Raw genomic sequence first — 21238 nt, 5'->3', positions numbered from 1 at the left:
ATAGTTCAGTCTTTCAGTTTGGATTTTTCCCTCCTGTTTTCTTGTTACTGGTAGGCACAGGACAAATAAACTGATTCAGCAGCCTTGCCAATGGCTTCATCTTTTTCTTTTTTGTTGCTTTTCCATTTTTGTTCTCTCAAAAATACTTACTTTTATTGACTCATCTCTTCATTTGCTGACTAGTTTGCCTCCAATAAGTCCATTGCCCTGGCTGCATCCTGTCCCTTGTTCTCTCAAAGAGTTCAACAGGTGAAGAGCTGAAGTCTCCAAATGAGGAGGGGATCTCCTTCCGCCACCAGCGTAACAACCAGGCAGTGGAGTACCCAGAGACTTATGCTTCTTTTAATTAACCAAATCCAATGTGATACTTGTTCATTATATCCTTCACTTTTGTTTTTAATTGATTGATTTTTAATGCATATTGAAGGTTTCCAGCAGTTCTCATAAGTGGCTCGTTGCCCATCAAACCTATACAAGTTATCATTCAGCATTGCAATGCCAGTCAAAGGTATTTTTGTTGCAAATTTTTGGCCTTATTAATTCATGCACAGCACAAGAAGCCATGGGTATCTATTTTCAGTGAAGATATAATTATGGTTATAAAATATTCCTAGAAAACTTTACTCTTTTAACATGTAATGTTTGCTTCTAGGTAATGTTCTGAGCAGTCTTCTAGGCTCACCAAAGATTAATATCAAAACAGTTCACCAGTGGAAAGATGCCTCAATTTTTCAGCTGAGCATCTGTTATATTTGCAATTTAACACAGCATTGAAAACTTTTTCATTAATGCTTTAAACCTAATCATAATTTTGAATATAAATAATATTCAATATTATTTCTATGCATTGAAGTCAGTACAAACCTGATAAAATTCTCACTAAAGGAAAGAACATATGATTAAATCATATTAAACCTGCTTATTAGATGGATGGGAGGCATTGTAAAGTGTTCACTCATCAAGAAATATTTCCTTTCTGTAGAGTTTTCTAATGGAAAGGTTTTTGTTCTTACATGTTTACGAACAAACCTCTCTGGATATAGAAGAACATCTCTTTGAGTGGACACATTTATTCTTCTGTGAGGTACTATTTCATTAATTCTGACAAAAAAAGGGAACTTTTTTTCTGTATATACAGATTAACATGAACAGCAATAGCTGCCAACACTCATGCTTACTAAAACACTGATATTCTAAATGGAGACCTATTAGTTTTTTTTCTTTATGGAGGACTTTTGAAACAATTGGAGTAGAAGATGATAAAGGAAAGTCCTGACTACCTGTGATCACGGGGTACCTTTTGCAGGAATTCATCCAGCAGCTCCAGCACCATGGCCCTATGGTTTGCATAACTTTCTGCCTATTCAAACACGTATTTCCATTGCAATTGTGTGAGAGAGATTCTTAGTATTTTTCTCTGCTGTTAAACAGATGCTGTCTTTCAGGGTTGGTAAAATAGTTCTACATATAGTTTTCCTTTTTTTAAATGGAAGTGCTTTGGGATCTGTCTAGCTGAGAGATGGACTAGAAATGCAAATTATCCTTAGCCACATAACTCAGAATTACCTTTGTATTTTATTCTAAATCTGCATCTGGATATATAAAAATCCTGAAAACCCGTTGACATTGGACCTGCTCATATAATTGACATGCTTTTGAGGAAAATAAACAGACAGAACTGCCAGCTGCTGCATGAATGTTGTAATGGAAGGAGTGCTAAAGCTGAAAACTATCTCCTTTAATGAAATTTTTAATACAAAATTTTAATTTAATTTATGTGCTTAGAAAAAACGCCCCAGAAAATTAATATCTGAAAGCTTGAGTGAATTTATGTCACAACTCCTCAAGTTTATTTTCCTGCCCAGTTTTATTAACATAGACATTTGGGTCTGCACCAATACTTGCTCTTTGAATCTGTTTATGTAAGTTTCCTCCAAGTAATGACTGTAACAAAACATACCCTGGCAGAACCTTGCAAAATATAAGCCTGTTTAGGTTACTCAGTAAAGACAACATTTCTTCAAAAATGCAGAAAAAGAAACTCTAGCTGCATGTAAATTAAATTTAGAACACTCCTTTGCATAGAGTGAAAGTCTGGCAGGCCAGGAAAAATCCATAAATGTGATTGCAGTGACAGAAAGTAAAGCAAGAAAGAGGTCTCTGATGTCCAAGGCAGCACATGCATGCCCTGTGCAGGAGAAGTCTCTTCACAGAACTGTCGATGGCTTTGCTCCCCCATCCATCCCCACGACATTGTTGCCTCCATTTCCAAGCTTTCCAAAAGCTTACACACTACATTTGAACAAAACCAAAACGCTGAATGAAAGAGCAATAACAACGTGCCTATCAAACTTTTATGTAGTTATTTAGCTACAAACAACAACAGGGCCTCCAATCGTTAGAGATTCCCCATCTTGCTGCTGCTACCCCAGTGTCAGGAAGGATTTTGGTAAATGTCCCATTTACACACTGCTCAGCACCATGGCAAAGCCATGGGTAAAACTGGTTATTGCACGAATTGCTACCAGAACTTCAATATGGGTTAGGAAAAATGGTTTGCCAAGGTCACCACCTTTCCTAATCAAATCATGGCAGGAATCAAATCATGGGTTCCAGCAGTGACTGGAGTACTCCTTGGGAGGTCAATGTTGCAGTGGAAGGCTATTTTGATAAAGATTTAAAGAAAATTACCTTAACTACAGTACAGATGAGGGTCATGGCAGTTTCAGCTTGTGACTCTCATTGGAAAGCAAGCAAATAGTAGGCACTCTGAGGAGGGACTGCAGGACAGGTGCCAGCAAACCAACCCCCTCCAGGGCCTGTCCATCTGAAAATGGAGAGAGGATGTAAATGGGTGAAACATATATGCACAAATCTGAATATAAATGCTAGTTTAAATACTTCTCAAGGCATCCTCAGTACCACTGTTGCTCAAGGTTTTTGTTTCACGGCTAAAGATAGCTCTGCTGGTAACATGAGACAAAATAACGGTGGAATTGTTTTACTCCAAGAGAGGCTGGGTACTAAGGAACCAGCTTTATTTCCTCCCACCACCAGCTCCTTCTAAAAGATCCTTTACTGTGAGCATTGCCTTGTATTTCTTAACATAAGCCTTAATGGGACCTCAGCATCTCTATGGCAGTTCTGTAAATGCAGGACTCCCTCTGGGATATGGCCATTGGCCTGTATCAGGTGTGCTGCTAATGTAAGTCAAACAAGCCCACGTTTATGCATTTTAAAATACCAGGCTTCTGTTTCCATGACAAAAGTTGAAAGAAACAAAAGGCTGAAGTTTCACAGCTTCAGAGTAAAAAAGATTTTTAGCACGACAAGATTTGCTCGGTTTTTTGCCAGTCCAGTCCCAAGTGATGCGAGACCTCTCCTCCACCCCACTCTCCTTTGCACCAGAACTGCTGTAGCTCTCTCAAGAGAAAAGAGTATTTCTGGTGAATTTCCAACTCTTAAGATAATTTGTGCTGCTTGTGGTATGCAAACGAGCTTTATGGGACTGGAATATCATCACACTGTTCAAAGCAGTGAAAGAACCCCAAGGTACGCTGCACGGTTCAGGATCTGAAAGAAAATTGAAATTCTGCTCCTAATTCAAGAGAAAAAAAAAAACAGAAGAAACCCCCATAATCTGTAATAAGCGCCTACTTTTGATTGTGAGCATTAGCAGGCAGAGATTAGCACCTTTCCACTCTGTTTCTATAAAAGCTCTTTTATGCAGCCATAAAGTGCAGAAGGGCTGCGGGCAGATCTCTGCCAAAGATCACGCAGCTTTAGTGACGGTCTTGGCTGATGAGACACTTCAAGACCTGATCCAGGGCATTGGAGGAACATGGAAAAGGATGCAGAAGCAGCAGGCAGTTACCTAATACTATCAAGTCTCAATAAAAAATGACAAGCTGAGACATTTTGGCAGGCTTTCTGAATACCTAATAGGACAATGCTTGTGTAAACGGGCCTGGAAGTGAGGTTAAGAGAAATAAATTCACAGCAGAAAAAAACCACCCCAAACCCACACTTTAGAAGCAGCAAATTACTTCAGTTCAAAGCTCTTCAGCTCACATCTGACCATAGGGGGACAGAATTAGCCTCACTGATTGTTTCTTCAAGGCATGATTCACAAGTCCAATATTTTATACGTAGCAATTCAGCAAAAACGCTCCCACCCGAGCCAGAACACATAAATATTTAACTTTCTGGCAGAGCCACCGTGACAGCATTTGTACCTATGGATTTGCCGTGACAGATAAACAAACCCGAACTCCTCCCTCACAGCCACAGGAGCGAAAGGGATTAACCCCGGCTGGGTGGGGAGGGCCTGGTGTTTCCACGGGGCCAAGTTCTCACGGCGGTCCCTCCAAGCACCAGCCCGGGGTGATGGCAAGGCGGGAGCGGGGCATTCCCAGCCCCGGGCAGGGTGTCTGTGCAGGGGATGGATGGATGGATGGATGGATGGATGGATGGATGGATGGATGGATGGATGGATGGATGGATGGATGGATGGATGGATGGGGGTGGCCGTGGGGAGGCGGCGCGGGGCCTCCTCCTCCTCCCGCCGGGATCCGCCGCTCCGGCCACCTCCACCACAGGCAGACCCGTCCTTCTGCCTGCGCCCGCTTCTCCATCCCCGCCTTGTCTTTTTTTATTTCTGAATAACTTCCCCCGCGCCTCTCCCGCCGGTCCGAAGGGGCGGAAGCGGCAGACGGGCGGGCGCGGGGCGGGGGCCGCCCGGCCGGGAAAAGCGCCTCCGCGCCCCCGCCGCTTCTCTCCCCTCCCGTCACGGGGGCGGTGGCGAGGGGCCGCCGTCGCGCAGACACCGGGGCAGTTTCTGAGGGAGAGCAGAGGAGCGGAGCGGGGCGGCCCGGCCGGGCTCCCCCCGCAGGTGGCGGCGCCTCAGCAGCTCCCCCTGCCGGCCGCGCCGCTCTCACACCCCTGTGCGCGGCGGCGGGAGGGGCCGCGTCCCGCCCCGCCCCGCCCCGCCCGCTCCTCCCGCCGCGCTGTGCCGTGCCCGCCCCGCCGTGCCGTGCCCGCCGTGCCGCTGCCGGGCGGCGCTGCAGAGGGCGGAGCGGGCGGCGGGGCTGGCGGGGCCGGCTCCCGGCGGGCGGCGCTGCTGCGTTGCTCTGGGAGGCGCCGCGGGGCCGGGCGCGGAGCTGCGGGCTCGGGGGTGTGAGCGGCCGGGCAGGGCGCCCCCAGGATGCTGCGGTTCCTGCGCAGGACCTTTGGCCGGCGGTCGATGCAGCGCTACGGGCGAGGAGCCGGGCGCGGAGCCGGGCGCGGGGGGCTCGGCGGCGAGGGGGACGAGCGGGACGGGGGGCTGCGGGGAGCGGCCGCCGCCGCCGTCGGCTCGGGAGGCTTCCCCTCCTCGCCGCTGCCCGGAGGGGTCGTGCACGGCGCCGGAGCGCCCGTCCACATCCCGGCGGCCGGCGGCAGCAAGCCGGTGCTGCAGTGCCGCGTCCTTCTCCTGGACGGGACCGAAGTCAGCGTGGAGCTGCCGGTGAGTAGCGTGCGCTCCCCTCCTGCAGCCCGCGGCCGCTCTCTCCCCTCCTCCGCATCGTCCCCCCTCCCTGGCCACGGGCACCTGCGAGTGCCCCCCCCGGGCCGCGCCACGGGCGCCCTTCGCCGGGAGAGCCGGGCCGGTCTCGTCCTTCCCCGGGCGCCGTCCCCGCCCGCCTGCACCTGCTGCCAGGTGCGCCTCCCGCCATCGCCGCCCGCCCCCGTCCTGCCGCCGGGAGCGCCCTGCTGCCCTCTCCCCGGAGCCACGGGGACGTGGGCACCCGCTCTCCTCCTCCCCTGCGCGGCCGAAAACAGCCCCTTGCAGCGCTGCCTGCCCGCCGGGAGGGGCCGGCCCCCGGTGCGGGCGCTGCCTGTGCCTTTCCCGGCCGGTGCGGGGCCTGCCCGCCCAGCCCGCCCGACGGCAGCGCCGGCTGTGGGGGGCACGGCCGGGCTGTGGGGGGCACGGCCGGCTGTGAGGGCACCGCCGTGTGCCGGGCGGGGGAGAGCGGAGCCTCCGGGGTCGGCGGTGCCCTTGTCAGCCCTCAGCCGGCCCTCAGCACCTGTGGCGCTCCCCGCGGGGAGAGCGAGGCGAGGCCGCGCTGCCCCCGCCACCGTGGGGTCCCCGGGGGTCGCCGCCTCCTTCTTCTCCTCAGTTCTTGTCTCCCACCGCCCTCGCTGCCGGAAGGGCCCTCCGGGTGCCCGAGGCGCTCTGCCCGTCCCGTGGCGCCCGGGTTCGAGGCCGGGCTGAGCCCCGGAGGCTCCGCGGGTGCGGGGCCGGGGCCGGCGCTGAACTTTCTCCCCTCCCGCCGCCGTGCAGGAGGAATGAGGAAGGGACGGTGCTGCCTGCGGGGCTGTGCCGGAGTTGTTTGTGCCCGCTCGCCGGGGCTGGGCCGCGTTTGTAGATGTTTCAGCATCCCCCAAGCCCGTTCGTTGTGTGTCCTTTTATCTCTCTCAAAGGCGGCTGCGTGGTGTGTATCCGTAATTTGCAGTTTGGGTTTTTTCATTCCTCACTGCCCATCGTTTTTTGCTGACCTTTTACCTCCCTGTTGAAACCCAAGTTTCCCATGAAATAGTATGGAAGCTTATCATGTTTGAGGAACATTTAATCTTCTTTCCATTTCAACCTAAACAGTCACCAGCCATTAAGCTTGGTCTCCAAAAACAGGTGGGAGAACTTAGTAACAGGGAATGTAACAACCTGAGAAATTGTGCACTGCTTTAATCTCCCGCAGTATAAAGGAGAGGGTTTTTTTCAGAGTAGACTCTTGTTAGGTGCCTTTCATATTAGCTGTCATCTGTATGTATTGGCATCATTTCACTGAAACAGGGAATTTGGCAACCCTATTGTTTCTGCTTAAAAGAAACAGAAGCGATTGAGTAAGACTCTTACAAGTGAATACAGAAGTATGTGAACGGAGCCACCTAGAGATAGTTGCTGCAGCATTAACAGCCCTCTCTTCCCTACAGACTACATTGCACATTTCCAGATATTTGAAATGCTAATATATTTCCTCTCCTCGCATCTTCTTGTCTTCTCACAACTTGCTGCACTCCTCCTAGCATCTCAGCACAAATCTTTTATAAAGTAGACTTGATGATTGTTATCAGTGTGCTAAGGGTTTACTTATAGAGGTCTGTGTCAATAAGCTTGGTAAATATTTTGTTTAAAGTTATACTCTGATTTATCAAAGGTCAGATTTTGCTGTAGAGCCTGTTTAAGACGGTCTGAGGATTTGTAGGATCAGAAGGTGAGGTAATGACACTTTTAGTCCTTGAGTGCTGAAAACATGGACATATCTGCTTGGCCCAGTAAAGAAGCTGTGGATCATTCTTGCTTGAATTGACCTCCAAATGGAGCTTAGACTTGCCGGTGCTCTCAGAACATGAGCTGCACATGTGGTGGTTGTAGCTCAGCTGTCCAAAGACAGAGTAAGAAGTTGGCTTTTTTTTTTTTTTGGCGCAAATCCCTAGACTGATGGAAGACTTTGGAGCATGTAATAGCTGTCAGTGTTCGGAGGATTAAAAACTGTTCTGTTGAATTACATATCTGTTCCTCATGTTTTTTTCCTTTCTTTCACAGAAAGTAACACCCACACTGAGAGTTAGAAAAACTGAGAGAGGCATTGCACCATTTATAGAAGTTGATCAGTAAAGTTTCTCTGAGCTTTGCAGGTCTAGATTTTATGGGAATTTTATGGGAACATGCTTTAATACTCAGAAGCTGAGGTACGGGATTGGTTAAGCTGAATGAATTCAGTAGCATCTCTTTAAAGAAAGTGTATGGTGCTTTCTTTCATTTCAGCTCAAATTTTATCAAAAGGAGGGAGAGTGGGCTTCATCACCAATGAGCAGCTTACTCATGAGGTGAAGTGCAGAGGTGATTGCAGAGGATTTCACTGTGCTGCTGATTGTGTTTGCAAGCACTTATTTCAGGAGATACCGGTGTCCATAAAATGTGCCCTTCATGCTGGCATTGCACCCCTCTTGCCTTTGTAGCTGAAAAAGAAACTTGTTGATATTAGAACACAATACTCTTGCAACTACAACTTTTTAGGCTATCTCTAAGACTTTGTTTGGAAGTAATTGAAAGGCTTATTGGATTTCAAAGACTACAGGGTCTATTTGCTTGTGTGGAGGAATGACAGAAAAGACATGACTGGAGAAAAATTAGCAATATACACAGAAAAAAGGTTCAGGTTTTTTTTTTTTTTTTTTTTTTTTTTTTTTTTTTTTTTTGTTACTGTTTAATTTTTTTTTTTTACTATTCCAATAAAACTGAAACCCTGAAACTTTTGCCCAAGTTAAATGTATCATGTTCTGCCACAGTGCTTTCTTATAGGTGAGGGCTGTTGGAAAAATAAATCCTACAGTAGTAAATTGATAACTGTCTTGTGGTTAACGTAATAGTTTGTGTGATAGTGTCTGTATCAGAAAGTACGTGTCTTGTAAACTCTTTTCAGTTTATGATCGTAACAGATGCAGAGATCTGCCCTGATCTCCAAGTTCTTCCTTAGCTCCTTCTTCTCAAGGCTGTACAGCAGTAGTGAACTAGAGTAATCTTTCTTCTTTATCTGTGCTTCCACACCCTCTTTCTACTGGGGCATTTGCACTTTATTCTTTTTACTGTATGTGCTCTGCCCTTGGACTACCCCATCTGCTAGCCTGCCCTTCTATGTGCTGTGTATTCTTTCATTTGTAGGTGTTCTCTGGCTTTCACAAACTCGTTTCGTACCCAGCTGCCCCCACACAAATGTCAACATAAGATTATTCTGAGCACTGCAGATACCCCTGGATAATGGTTTCTATACTCAGCTTCTTGCATGAAATTTCAAGGATAGCTTGATGATGCTGGCTTTTTTTTCTTCACTCCTAAGGCAAGAATCAAGTACTCTAAAAGTATTCTTTCTAAACAGAATAATGCACTGGATGGCTTTTTAAACCCACGAGCTCCTCAGGGCCCTGTATCGAATGTGAGATGCTATTAAGGTTGGATCTGTTATACAGGAATGAGTGGCAGTTGACCAGTTCTGTTGCTGTGGGGCGATTTCCCATGGGAAGGGGAACATAAATGGTGTCATTACTTCTTCTTGACCTGACACCACGTGTCTGCACATCTGAAATCCAGTGATGAGAACTGACGCAAGGAGAAAAACACTTCCATTAGAAACCATCCCTCCTCCCTCACACATAGCTGTCTGTGTATTTCTTTTAACCGTTGGGATCCTGTTTAGTATCTGTTGTGTTGCACTCTCACTTACACTGGAGGCTATTACCTGGTCAGAGTTTGCAGCTTGGTTGTAGGTAGATGGAAGGCTACTTGCTCACTGTTGCCAAAACAATCCCGCCTCTGTTTTTCTGCAGGACTCGTGACTTTAATGAAAGAAAAACTGGTTGCAGGTGATAATGTGTTCTTACAGAAGGAATGCAAGGAGAGAGTGTTTGACATTTAGGCAGCAGTGATGGTGCCTGCTAGTTAATACATAGATGGCTCTCAGGTAAAGCCAAAAAGCCAAATTTTTCTTAACTCTAAGGCATGATGGCTGACATTTCTAAAAACTGAGTCTTTGATTTTTAATTAGGTGCATCTTATGAAAGCTTAAAGGGCAGGTATGAAAGATGGCTATTCAGTGGGACTGTCCAGAGTAGCAGGAATTAATGTCACTTAATGCTCTTGGAAACGGTATTTTCTGATAAACTGTGGGAGGGCAGGAGGAGAATGAACATTTGTAGAGTGTTCTTGGCTTTCTGTAGTCTTAAGTAGGATAAAAAGAGAAGCAAATTACAAGCTTCCTCCACTGTGAAAATCCTCATCCTGCAAAGTAGATCTAAGATACCTTACATTTTCTGTGATGTGAATCCACAGCAGTCAACATGTTATCTGTTATAAATACTTCTTTCTAAAAATCTTCTTGCTCTGATAAATTCCTCTGCTGCTGTGAGCACCGTTACAAAAGACTTGTGTGATGTATTAGGAAGTATGTAATGTTTAAGGATTAAATTAATCAAGAACTCATATATAACTCTTCAAATCTGTGAATTATTTTCACAGATGAATGGCTTTTGCATTATTTCTTTGCCTTCTTTTTTGGCGTATCTGTTTTAATAATTGTTTTGGCTGCTATGGAAACACTTCAGGATAGGAATAGTAAATGTTCTTCAATACTGTTTTCTAATCTCTGATCTGCTATGTGTTGTGTTCTTTTCTTATTGGGGTAACATGAACATAGCAAAAATTGCTGCATGACCTCTATGCTTACATCAGATATAAATGTTAAATTAACTCTTGACCAGCCATCTCAGTTTTATTGATTAGTGTATTTGACTTGATAAAGTTATAAATATCAGGAGGGAAGTGCAAGTCATTTTTTCTTTCTTTCATATCACACGTGATTTCCAAGTAATGTTTCATGACTATTACCTCTAGAGAAATGCACTAATATGCATGTAGACACTTGGATTCAGGTCATGCTCTGAAGTTTCCTAACTTAGGAGTTACACACGTATTCACCCCCCCTCCAACAGATATATTATGTCACACAGGTAATGGGATTTTTAATAAATTCTTTAAAACTTTTATCACTTATAAAATTGGTAATATGCCTTCTTTATGCAGAAGTTACCTTTGAACAACATAAAATTAGGGTACTTACTGAAAAATGTTAAAAGCATCTTTGCAACACTGGAAAGGGAAAGGTCTCTTGTGTTCCTGGGCTCCTGTGAGCACCAGCACTAGTAATTTCCTTCATAAACTGATCAGGCTCTGTTGGTAGAAGAGGTTGGATATTTTTGTTTCTCCAGTTCACGTTGAAATGCCTTTTGAGTACCTTACAGCTGTGATTAAGCAGCTGCAGCTAGAACTCAATGTGTTGTCTGCTGGTAATAACCTTTAATTATGTTATCCCTGTTCCATGTGCCTTGATGCATCGCTGCAGCGTGTACTGAAGGTGTGTGAAAGGCATTCACAGTACAGTCACATACAGGATCAGGAACATGCACAGCCCCAGAGAGAGAAATGAGATGAGGTGTGCATACGTGACTGCAGCCGTGCTTCAGAAATGCATGTTAGGCTCTTGAGAGAGAAGAGGGAATTTTTGGCCCTTGATGTGCTTGCCCCAGTAAATCTACAGCAGATAAGAGACATTGTAGAAAAGGGAGTACCTAGTAGGAAAAGGAGACTAAAAGTAGCGTTTTGTTTTGGCATATGTAAGAGAAATTCTGCTTGTGAGTTCCCTTAGTTATTAATGAAAACCAATACAAATTTTCAGTGTAATACAGATAGACAGGATGACAGGAGTACTGCTGCAAAGAGTTGACAACCAGGGAGGGGGAGAAAGCCCGTGATGAGAGCAGTGCAATGCAAAAGCAAGAGCACCTGGTACTGATTCTCTGATGGGGAGCTTATGTGTTTGGAGAGATGGGGTGAAGATAAGGTTGTTGTATGTGTTCCTTCAGAAGCCTTTTTGCACTGGACTAGAAGACAACTATGCTTAGGAGAGTAACCATGTGAAATGTCAGTGTGGCTCTCATTTATTAGCACCAAAATGCATTTCATAGCAGATGTTTGCACTGGGCTTACCTGTCCAATAGCAAACCTTGGAGAAACTTTGAAGACCACCATGGATTTGAAGGGAGAGGGTCTATAAGAAGGAAACTTACAGAACAGTTTGACAATACAGGAACCTTTTTGTCAACAGTGTACATCTAATATGTTTTGGGATTTTGTTCCAGTAGTTACCTTCTAGCCTATAGTTTGGATGGCAAGCCTGTAGCTTCAGGCTCTTAGTAGGAGTCCTGAAGAGGAAAAAGAACATCTGGCCATGTGCAAAGTTCCTATGAGGCAAGAAATAGGAGCAGAGGGACTTTGGAAGTTCAGTACATGTGTAAGAGCAAGCAGAGGACTAGTTTTGTTTGGATTGCAGAAGATGGCACAGGAAGAAAAAAGGTGAAGAGACTATACATATATAAAACTATATATAAAATAAGGGATATATTGTTCATCTGTTTCTTTTCTGAAACAGAAAGGGGACAGCTATCTCTCTACTCCTGCTTCACTGCAGATGCTTTGTCTTTATGAACTTCCTTGTGCTCCTATTTGTAGTGCCTCTGTAAACACCTTTTTTATGTCACTTTCTCGGAGAGAATGGCCTTGTTTAGTGTCTCACCTTCTTCAAGCATAAGTCCATTTTGCAATTCAAGGCTTCTGTTGTTAAATTCCCAACCTTTTCAGCTCTCCCATTTCATTTGCAATCTCCTCCTTGAGCAATTATCTATACTTTTTTCTGTGTGGATATTGTCTGTATTACTAGCACAATAAATAATGAATTTTCTTTTTAATAAGGTCAGATTTCTTTTAATTTTGTGGGTTTTCCTTTACTTGACTCTTGTTTTCCCAGTCTGTAAAAGTAGTTTTATTTTCCTCCTAGGAACAGCTAGCTCCACAAGCTGTGAGGGATATTTTCTGGGAGGCACTTTAAAGAGTATTAGAGATCGGCTTCCTTCTAGTTTGGAGCTTGAGCATAGTTCTCTGTCATATTCCCTCTTAGTCGTTTAGAAAATTTCTTTGGCTTTCTGCAGTTGCCAGAGATTTGAAACACTCCTCAGTCCTGTTCCTCCCCCAGGAAAATTCAGTTTCCCTGCTGTGGCCATGAGTCTGTGGCTGGCTGGGCAGCTCATTCAGCCAGCTTGACTCACCTGTGCCAGGGCACAAATGGTGCAGGTGGAGCTTGTTGTGAACATCTGTAGGGCTGACATGAGGGCAACACCGGGAGCTATTGATGAAATAATTAATTCCAAGGTTAAACCTCCATACTTTAAAAACGTATGGTTCCACATGAGACAACAAAAATTATATGGACAGGAGGTGGAGAGAAGAAGGGAGAACGTACACATCATTGAGTTTTTAGGCTCTTAGCAAAGTAAATAGAAGGATAAGGATAAGTACAAAATATTTTTTTTTTCTAGAAGGATGAACTCAACAACTGCTAGAAGTATGTACAGTGTTTCTGGGTTAGTATTTTAAATACTTGAGAAACAGGGTGGGTTTAGTACTTCTTTTCCAACGTAGACTATGATAAACGTTCTTTTATTTTTTTTCTGTATTAGAAATAAAAGGCTTGGAGGGTAATGAAGTGTTTAAAGTGACCATCTGCTTTTCATTTGACTTACTATTTCCATTTATTCTTATGCATCAATTTAAATGTGTCCTGGACCATTAGCTATATTGTGATGAGATTATTTTGAAATATTTGTTGAAGCTACGGATTCAGACTCTGGCTATGAAGCATGAAAAATGTTAAGAGTTAATTTATGTTGGCTGTTTGGTTTTGATCTGTACAGATTCAGATTGTTTCCCTTCCTTGTTGTTATGGAACCACAGATAGTTTATCCAAACAAATACCAAATGCTGTCTTTTTTTCCCCCTTCCTTTTTTTTCTTTAAGTATGCTAACAAACACATTGAATTTTTTCTGTATTTCATTGTCTTAATATGTGTGGTATAGTTTGTATGATAAGAGACTGGAAATACTAATAGAAGAACCAGTTTAATGTTTGTGAAATATTAAAAATAACTACACAAATATGTGGAGAATGTTGGTTCTTTCTTTTGAAGAACTTCACTTTATATGAACATAGTGGTATCAAATATACAGTTAGAACAGCAGTTCTTTTCTAGGATAACTTATAAGGATTGATTCTTTTGTGACTGTTTGAAAATAATGCTTTTCTTGGTAGTTGTTTGTAGCACTAGTAATTGATTGTATGTATTATACACAACACAACAACGCAAATATATATATATAAAACAAATGTAGAGGCTTGAGAGGGTTTTTGTAATGTACAGTCTTGACTGGGAAAACACCTGTTTCTTTTTTGTCCTGAGACTAAACAAGGGTACTGCTTCCCATTTTTAAGTTTAAAGTTTCCTGTTGAGCTCTTTTCACTGTGTGAGGTCTTGTAGGTTATGTATTGGATGATAAGCAATTTCAGTTTTCTTTGTTAAGCTTTAAAATTATCCCAGGTTCTGAACAAATTCTCACTTCAATTTTGATAAATAGTATTAATAGGCTAACTGCATACTATCTCTCTTGTTGGTATGAAGTCCAAATGCTACCTGTTTTAACTGTGCAAGTGAATATTTTCCAAATTTTCTGAGAAGAGAAGCAATCCTATGAAACTTTTTCCTTCTTCTTCCTTGTTTCCATCCAGAATTGGTCAAGGCTGCTTTCTGTCATTTAAACAAATCTCTTTCATACCTTATTTGCTGTTCCTGGATCTATGATAATGGTATGATTTTAAATTAAGAGCTTACATTTATGTAAAAAGACCAAACTCAAGAACTTCCATTTTTGTAAGCAGGTCTGAGCACACCAGTACTCAGTGCAATCATTGTGTTGCAATAAAGATCACTATTCAGCAAAGATGCTGATTCTCAGTGTGGAGGTTTTATATTCAAGCTACTTACTGAGTAGAAATTCTTCCCGAATAATGAACCTTCCATGAGTGCTTTGCTTTGAGAGATGATGAATGATGAGTCTGTTATCTCTTTGAATTAAGCAAATATGTGAAGAGCAGTGGTATTCTTCAAAGTAGGTCGTATAGCTAGGAAGGGCAGCACCCTGCAAGTGTAAAGTCCAGTGGGCAGCATCCACTTTTCTCTCATTTTTTGGTCTTTGGATGCCAGTGTGAATTCAGACATCCTGCTGTAGCTCTGTGGAGGAAGGAGCCGGTTTAATAGTGTAACAATATAACTTTGTTGTGCAAAAGACTTAATTTCTTTTCCTCCCTTTTCCTGCTGTTTCATGTTACTGGGTTTGATTTAGTTTCTTCCCCTGCTGTTCAGAGAAGGAGGGAGGGTGGCAGGAAATGTTCTTCTTTGTGGCTGGCATCCCCTTTCCCTGAGGAGGAGCATTTCCAGCCCGGCTCCGACTCCAGTCGTCCCAGGAGTGTGATGTCCCAGGGCGGTGTCAGTCGGCTGGGGCTGGGGGGCGTCTCCGCCTTTGCCCAGCACTCTCTGCCACTGCTGACTCTGCATGCAGCTCTCAGCACCGCACTGGAGTCTTCTTCTTGGCTTCCGGTTAATTAGAAGATGTTAATTTTTTTTTTTTTATTTTATTTTTTTTTTATTATTATTATTTTTTTTTTATTTTTTTTTTTTTTAATGGGGGAACCTGCTTACTAAGACAGCAAAGACCGCTAATTCCTTTTGGAGTGGCCAGTGAAGCCATTAGATGTTGACTAGCACTTTTCCCTTTCTCCTTCAAGCTGATTGCTTGAGCTGTTATCAGCCTGTATATGTGCTCTGTCTCCCTTCATTCCCTTATTCTCATACAATAATATTTCACATTTGGCTTTTCACTGTTCAATGAACTGCTTCAAAACTTATGAAATCAAACCCCTTGTTTTTAGGTGTGAAAATCGGTGAGCCTTTGGGACATCAAAACTCAAACTGTTGCAAGCAGTAGGCACTTGGAGAAGAATTTTTCTTTTAATTAAAGGGGTTTAGTTTATGAAAGGTGCATAATATATTTTGGGAGGTCAATCTATGAGGAAATAATCTCAACAACAAATATTTTATACAGTATTCTTAAACTTAATGGAAAACAAGATGAAGTTATTTACCCACGGCCTTCATCTTTTCCCTTGAATACTCTGAGCCATCCCCTCTTTTGTTGATATTTCTTAAAATTGGGTATTTTTTTTTTCCTGTGTAGCATGTTGATGCATTATATGCATTAAAATTTATCCTGTAGTAAAAGTTTTCTGATGTGTCATTTCTGGCTTTAGAAAATGAAGATGTTTACTTTAAAGATGGAAAAAATGAGGAAGGAGTTGGAGCATTTGTCTGTCTGTATATTAGCAAAAAAATAGGCCTAAGTTGATGACTACATTTCTCAGAAGGGAGTGGGAATAGAAAAATTCAGTGCTGTGAAACAAAAACAAGTGGGTTTTGTTTGCTGCTATTGAAATTTGCCAGCAGATACTCTCATTTTACAGTTCATGTGCTTGGATTTTGATGTATTTTCACATTACGCAGCATATTTTGATCTGTGATTTGATAATAAAACATATTTTGTAAAAAAAAAAAGTTCATCTGTTTCAGCAAACATTTTGCTTTAACAACATTGTTATGGTCAGAAAAGTGTACCATGATTTCATCCTCCTGCATGCTATTATATTAGCTACTGATAGAATGGTTTCTTCTTGAAGAATTTCATTCTCTTTGAAAAAGCAAAACTGGTAGCATTTCCAGTATGATCAGAATCTTGAAAAATTGTCAAACAAAGCAGAAAGATATCCTCTTTCATAAATAGAAAATACTGTTCATCCAAATTCTGTTTCGGAAAGCAGATTTTTCTCTGTAAAAGCTGCCAGTTTCGCAGCATTTGTGTAATGCCAGGAGGGGAGAACTTTCCCAGCTGTTTCAGTAAACTGCATGCTGGAAGCTTTCTAGGAAGAGAAAATAGTCTGAAGAACCTCTGTGTGACACCTCTCTGTGAGCTTGCTGTGACTTTCAGGAGCTGTTGAGAGTGGGAAAGCTGCACTGCAAGTGCTGGCTTGAAGGATAGGCCTCAAAATGAACTTTGTTTCTTTTGCATTCTGTAAGGCACCTTACTGTTCACTGAAATCAAAAGTTCCTTCTTAATTTAGGGCAGATAGAGCTTTTACATAATACCAGAATTTTCAGTAAGGTGTTTGGAAAAGTTGTTTTTTGCAAGCTACAGGGCAAACAACTGGTTAGGTTGTGAGAGAGATAGGGAAACATGTAAAGAATATGAATTCCTCTTTATTGCATATGCACTGACCTCATTAACAAGATAAGGCAGTCAAGACTGGGGCAGCATTAAATGACTTGTGGGAGCCAGCAAATATAGATCCTGTGAAAAGCCTCAGGCCTGAGGAGCTCTCCCTACAGATAGCAGCTCTCTGAGCAGCACTGCCTGCTTTCCTTGCACAAGCTTTGGATTAGACTCCAAGACCCTGTATATGGGAAGGAAACTTTTCTCCTAGTTTTCCTTTTGAATCTCAGAAACTACTCTTTTTTATTTTTTTGTACTGGTTTCTTAAATGGTGCAGTCATCTGTCTGCAGTCATCTGTCTGCCCTGTTATTGCAGAGCTGATACAGGTGAGGTGGAGGATGAAGTTCTTTTGTTTCTGTTGTCTATGCATGATGTGAAAGTGCTCACTGGAAACAGCAGATAGTTGACTGAGCCTGTGCAATCCAACTCCAATTTGTGGTGCTGAAAAAATGTCGCTGGAAGCAAAACATGAATTCAGTGCAGTTCCAGAGAGATAAAATGTGACCGCTTCCTCTGCTTCTGAGACTGTTGTCTGCTTTGCATGGAAAGTATCTTCTGTGAAATGCCAAGCTTGGGTAACATCTGCCTCTGCACAGATGGCAGTGGAAGCTCCCTGAGAGGTGGGCCAGAGTGTGGGAGGCTGTGTGCAGGGCTCATGTTCTAGGAGATTCAGGGAGACCTTACTGCTCCATAGCTGCCTGAAAGCAGGGTATAGACAGGTGAAGGTCAATCTCTTCTTCCAGGCAACAAGTGATAGGACAAGAGGATATGGCCTCAGGTTGTGCCAGGAGATGTTTAGATTTGATGTTAGGAAACCTTTCTTCTCTGTAAGGGTTGTCAAGCATTGTAATGGGCGGCCTGAGGAGGTGGTGGAATCACCATCCCAGGAAATGTTCAAAAAATGTGTAGATGTGATGATGCTTAGATATGTGTAGTAGTGGTGGACCTGGCAGTGCTACGTTAGTGTTTGGACTTGGTCTCAGAGGTCTTTTCCAACTTGAATGACTCCATGGTTCTACAATGAAAATGCATGCTTTGGAGCATACTTCTGTTTCTGTCTTGTCATGGACATAACCTGCAGTAGTAATAAACTTAGGGTGGTTTTACTGCTAATGCATAGGTTATGAATGCAGAATTGGAGCCATAGACAAGCCTGCAGCTTTGGTTTCAGATCTAAATTAATTTATGGTGTTACTTAAAATGCCTTTTGTATCTCAAAAGGCATTGTGAGGCTGCTAGTTCCTGGTGGCAGTAAGAAATGGAATTTATGTTTGAAGTACCTGGGATTTATGATGCATATTCTCCTTTGTGCTGGAATAGAGAGGGAAACTGTTCTTAAAGCCTGACTAAAAGATTACAAACTTACACATACTACCAGAACTCCTTGTTTTTACGAATAATTATTTTTCAAAGGGAATTATTAGAATCAAATATATGCAGAAAATCACTGATTATTGTTACCTGCTTTTACTTCCACCCCACTCACCCCAAAAAACCTGTCTACTTCCCCACCACTTCTGACCAAGCTGCTGCATTTGCTAAGAAAATTTACTTTGCCTTTATGGTTAGCAGATGTTCCAGCTGTCTCTGTTCCCATTTTTTTTTTTTCTCATTTTAACATTTTTTGTTAAGGCTGGTAGGATTATTTTAAATGGAAGTCAACTGACAATTCTCCTAGTCATCATTTCTTCTATCACTCTTTATATTGGAGAGAGTCATGTGGATGGCTTGTAAATAAATAAGATCTGAACTGTAGATTTGTTTCAGGTCAGAAAGGGTCGTTATGAACACTTAATCTATTCCCATTCTCTAATCAGTCTCTAGAACTTCTTCCAAGACTGTTTTAAGCCTGTCACTTTTTTACCATCATTGCTCTCCTTGGATCTCATTAGCTTATCTGTCTTTGAGTCTTTAATGAGAAGCAGTTACTTATTCATGTTGCGTGTGGACTCATCAGTATAATAATTGGTCTTTTATTATATCTGATGTTTTTATGGTCCCTGTTATCTCCTGTCTTGATACTTGAGCAGGCAGGCAACAAAAAATCATGGAACTATGGAGAAAAATATTCTCCTCATGCACATATGTGAAATTCATACACATGCCACCTCTTAGTCTTATCTTTGTCTAAGTAGATAAAACCAGAATTTATTTACAGATGCTTTTCAGGCTCAGAAATACTGTTCATAGCTTTTTCCTGACTTTGTGAATAATGTGCAGACATTTGAGCTGAGCACAGCAATGTTGTATTATAATGGTTTGCTGAATGTTATATGAAATGGCATTGCTTCTTACCTAATGTTCCCTTGTTTGTTTTCTTGGCTGTAACATTACACTGAGAGGTCACAGTCCATTGTTTTTCTGTTGTTATACCAAGATTCTTGCAGTGCTGCTGAAAGTCAGGGCACTGTCTTTGACCTAGTGAGTGTGAGTGAAATTCGCGTTCCTCTGTGTGACCTGTGATTTCACTGAATTCAGCTACAGTGTGTTGATGCAGTTCTGCATCCCCAGGATTTGCAAGTCAGTATGTACAACCAGCAAGACCCGTCATCTCCTGCTACTGTGCCAGTTTTATTCAGCAGGAGTAATTTTATTAGTTCCTTCCCAGGGAAAACTGGTGAGTGACTGTGAGGAGAACACTTCAGGGTTGCACTGACAGTGCTTCTTGCTGGCTGCATTCCTTCTTTCCCTTCATGATTATTTTTTTTTTTTTTTAAATCTGCCTCTTGTGAACTACACACATCTATTTTAGGAACTCTTATGCTTACTTCTGTCAGACTCCTCAGCTGTGTTTTGAGAGTATGGATGCTTTGTGGTCAGTTTAATTTGAAACAGTTCTTGGTTTCTCATCTTATCATGGTGCTGTAGACAGACACCTGACCTTTCAGCTGTTTGTGGGGCTGTGCTGAAAGCCAGCTCAGGGATCAGACCCAGGGATGTTTCATTGGGGGAAAAAAAAAGTCATTTGCAGCATTGAATGTCAGAAATTTGTTAAAAGTATGGAGTAAGTAAAGGGCCAAGCAGTAGACAGAGGGCACAGGCGATCTTTAAAGGGAAAGTTCTGCAACAGCCTGTGTTGCTGAGTTGGGCCATGAGGCTCTAAGTAATCACTTTAGGAATGGATTGATTAATGTACTTGGTGCTCTCATAGCTTGGTCATGTGAGTGCTTCTAGTCTGCCCCACCAAAGTAAGACAGGTTAGTGTGGAGAAGAAATAAGTGTAGATCTGCAAGACCTCATCTGCTCCAAAGTCAGAGATCTTGCATAAATTTATCTGAGGTTTCCTACTGCTGTAATCAATTAACAGTGTAGTTTTATGGAGGAAGAAGTTAAACTTGTTTTATGAGACAATTTTCTTGAGATCCTGATGAGTGGTATAATTTATGCTGCTGTTATCTAATCCATTGCTGACTGGACCCAGCTGTCTCTAGTTTTTGTTTTCAGGGAGCTAGAGTTGATAAGAATAACAAAGCTGATACTGAATTTAGAAAGACACTAGGAGTTTTAGAGAAAGTCACCATTGTCTAGGCTTCACCAGTGGAGTTCTAAATGGAAACAGGACTGAAAGGTGGTCTGAGGGTCATTATTTAATCTGGATATCCTGCGATGGATTGCATCCCTTATCCCTTTAAGGCTTGCTGCAGGTGGGGTGGAAGGAAACTATGCTATTCAGGGAAAATGACTGCTGCATTGAACAGAGCCTGGACTCCTGATCTATCGGGGGATCCATAAAATTCAAATGGGCTGAGTTTAATTGTAGATCTCTATTGTAGATATTCCAGAAATGGGTCTTGCTACTACAAAGTCAGTAATTCTTAATTGTGAATAAATGTCAATTAAAATTTATCTTTCCATTTCTAATACCTCAATTATTTTTAGTTTAGTCTCTCACAAGGAAAATAAGACTATGGATGAATTTGACTTCATGTTACATTTTCCAAGTTAACCTTTTAAGGTTTACTATTAAATTACTGCATTTATGGAAGGAAGCTTTGTTTAAGAGCATGATCTAAATCAGTGTTTTTTAAGAAGCAGGTGGAAGTTTTATTTATTTTGAAAGAACAAATGGATGGCTCTGAATCATGCTGAAAGTGTTCCAATGGAAAATATGCTTTTACTTCCAAGTACACAAGTTACATTAGAACGACATGTATGTATTTCTACTAGAATGACAACTATTTTAAGCATTTGAATAAGCATACTTTTTTTTAATTAGGGGGAAAAAGAGAAAAAAAAAATTGCTTCAGGATTTTCTTTCTTATTACTAAGTAGTTGTGTTCTTTTGATGGCTTGTGGGATAAATCCTGTTTTCAAAATGCTAAAGAAAACAGAGTTCCCAGGCCATCTGGTGCTTCTTAGTGTACATGCATGCCTGCATCCATTTACGGTCAGGGCTGTTGTGCTGCAGCTTCGGGGTGACGGAGATCAACTTGAATCTG

At 42.6% G+C, this 21238-nt stretch overlaps 1 protein-coding gene across 3 annotated transcripts in view; it reads left to right on the top strand.

Annotated features, from left to right (window-relative positions):
* Window positions 1-5203: 5203 nt before the first annotated feature.
* EPB41L4B (erythrocyte membrane protein band 4.1 like 4B) overlaps window positions 5204-21238 on the top strand; it is a gene marked incomplete at its 5' end in the record, with an annotated part of 164744 nt that continues 148709 nt past the window's right edge. For all 3 annotated transcript variants that reach the window (XM_083860082.1, XM_083860081.1, XM_083860083.1), the window contains one exon: window positions 5204-5503. In XM_083860082.1, the coding sequence (XP_083716208.1) occupies window positions 5204-5503 (300 nt within the window). The remainder of the gene's footprint in view (window positions 5504-21238) is intronic.

The sequence above is a fragment of the Zosterops lateralis genome (genome assembly GCF_965231275.1).
Source record: "Zosterops lateralis genome assembly, chromosome: 1".
NCBI lineage: Eukaryota > Metazoa > Chordata > Aves > Passeriformes > Zosteropidae > Zosterops > Zosterops lateralis.
Note: the sequence above shows the minus strand (reverse complement) of the source record. Positions and strands in the feature narration are given on the sequence as shown.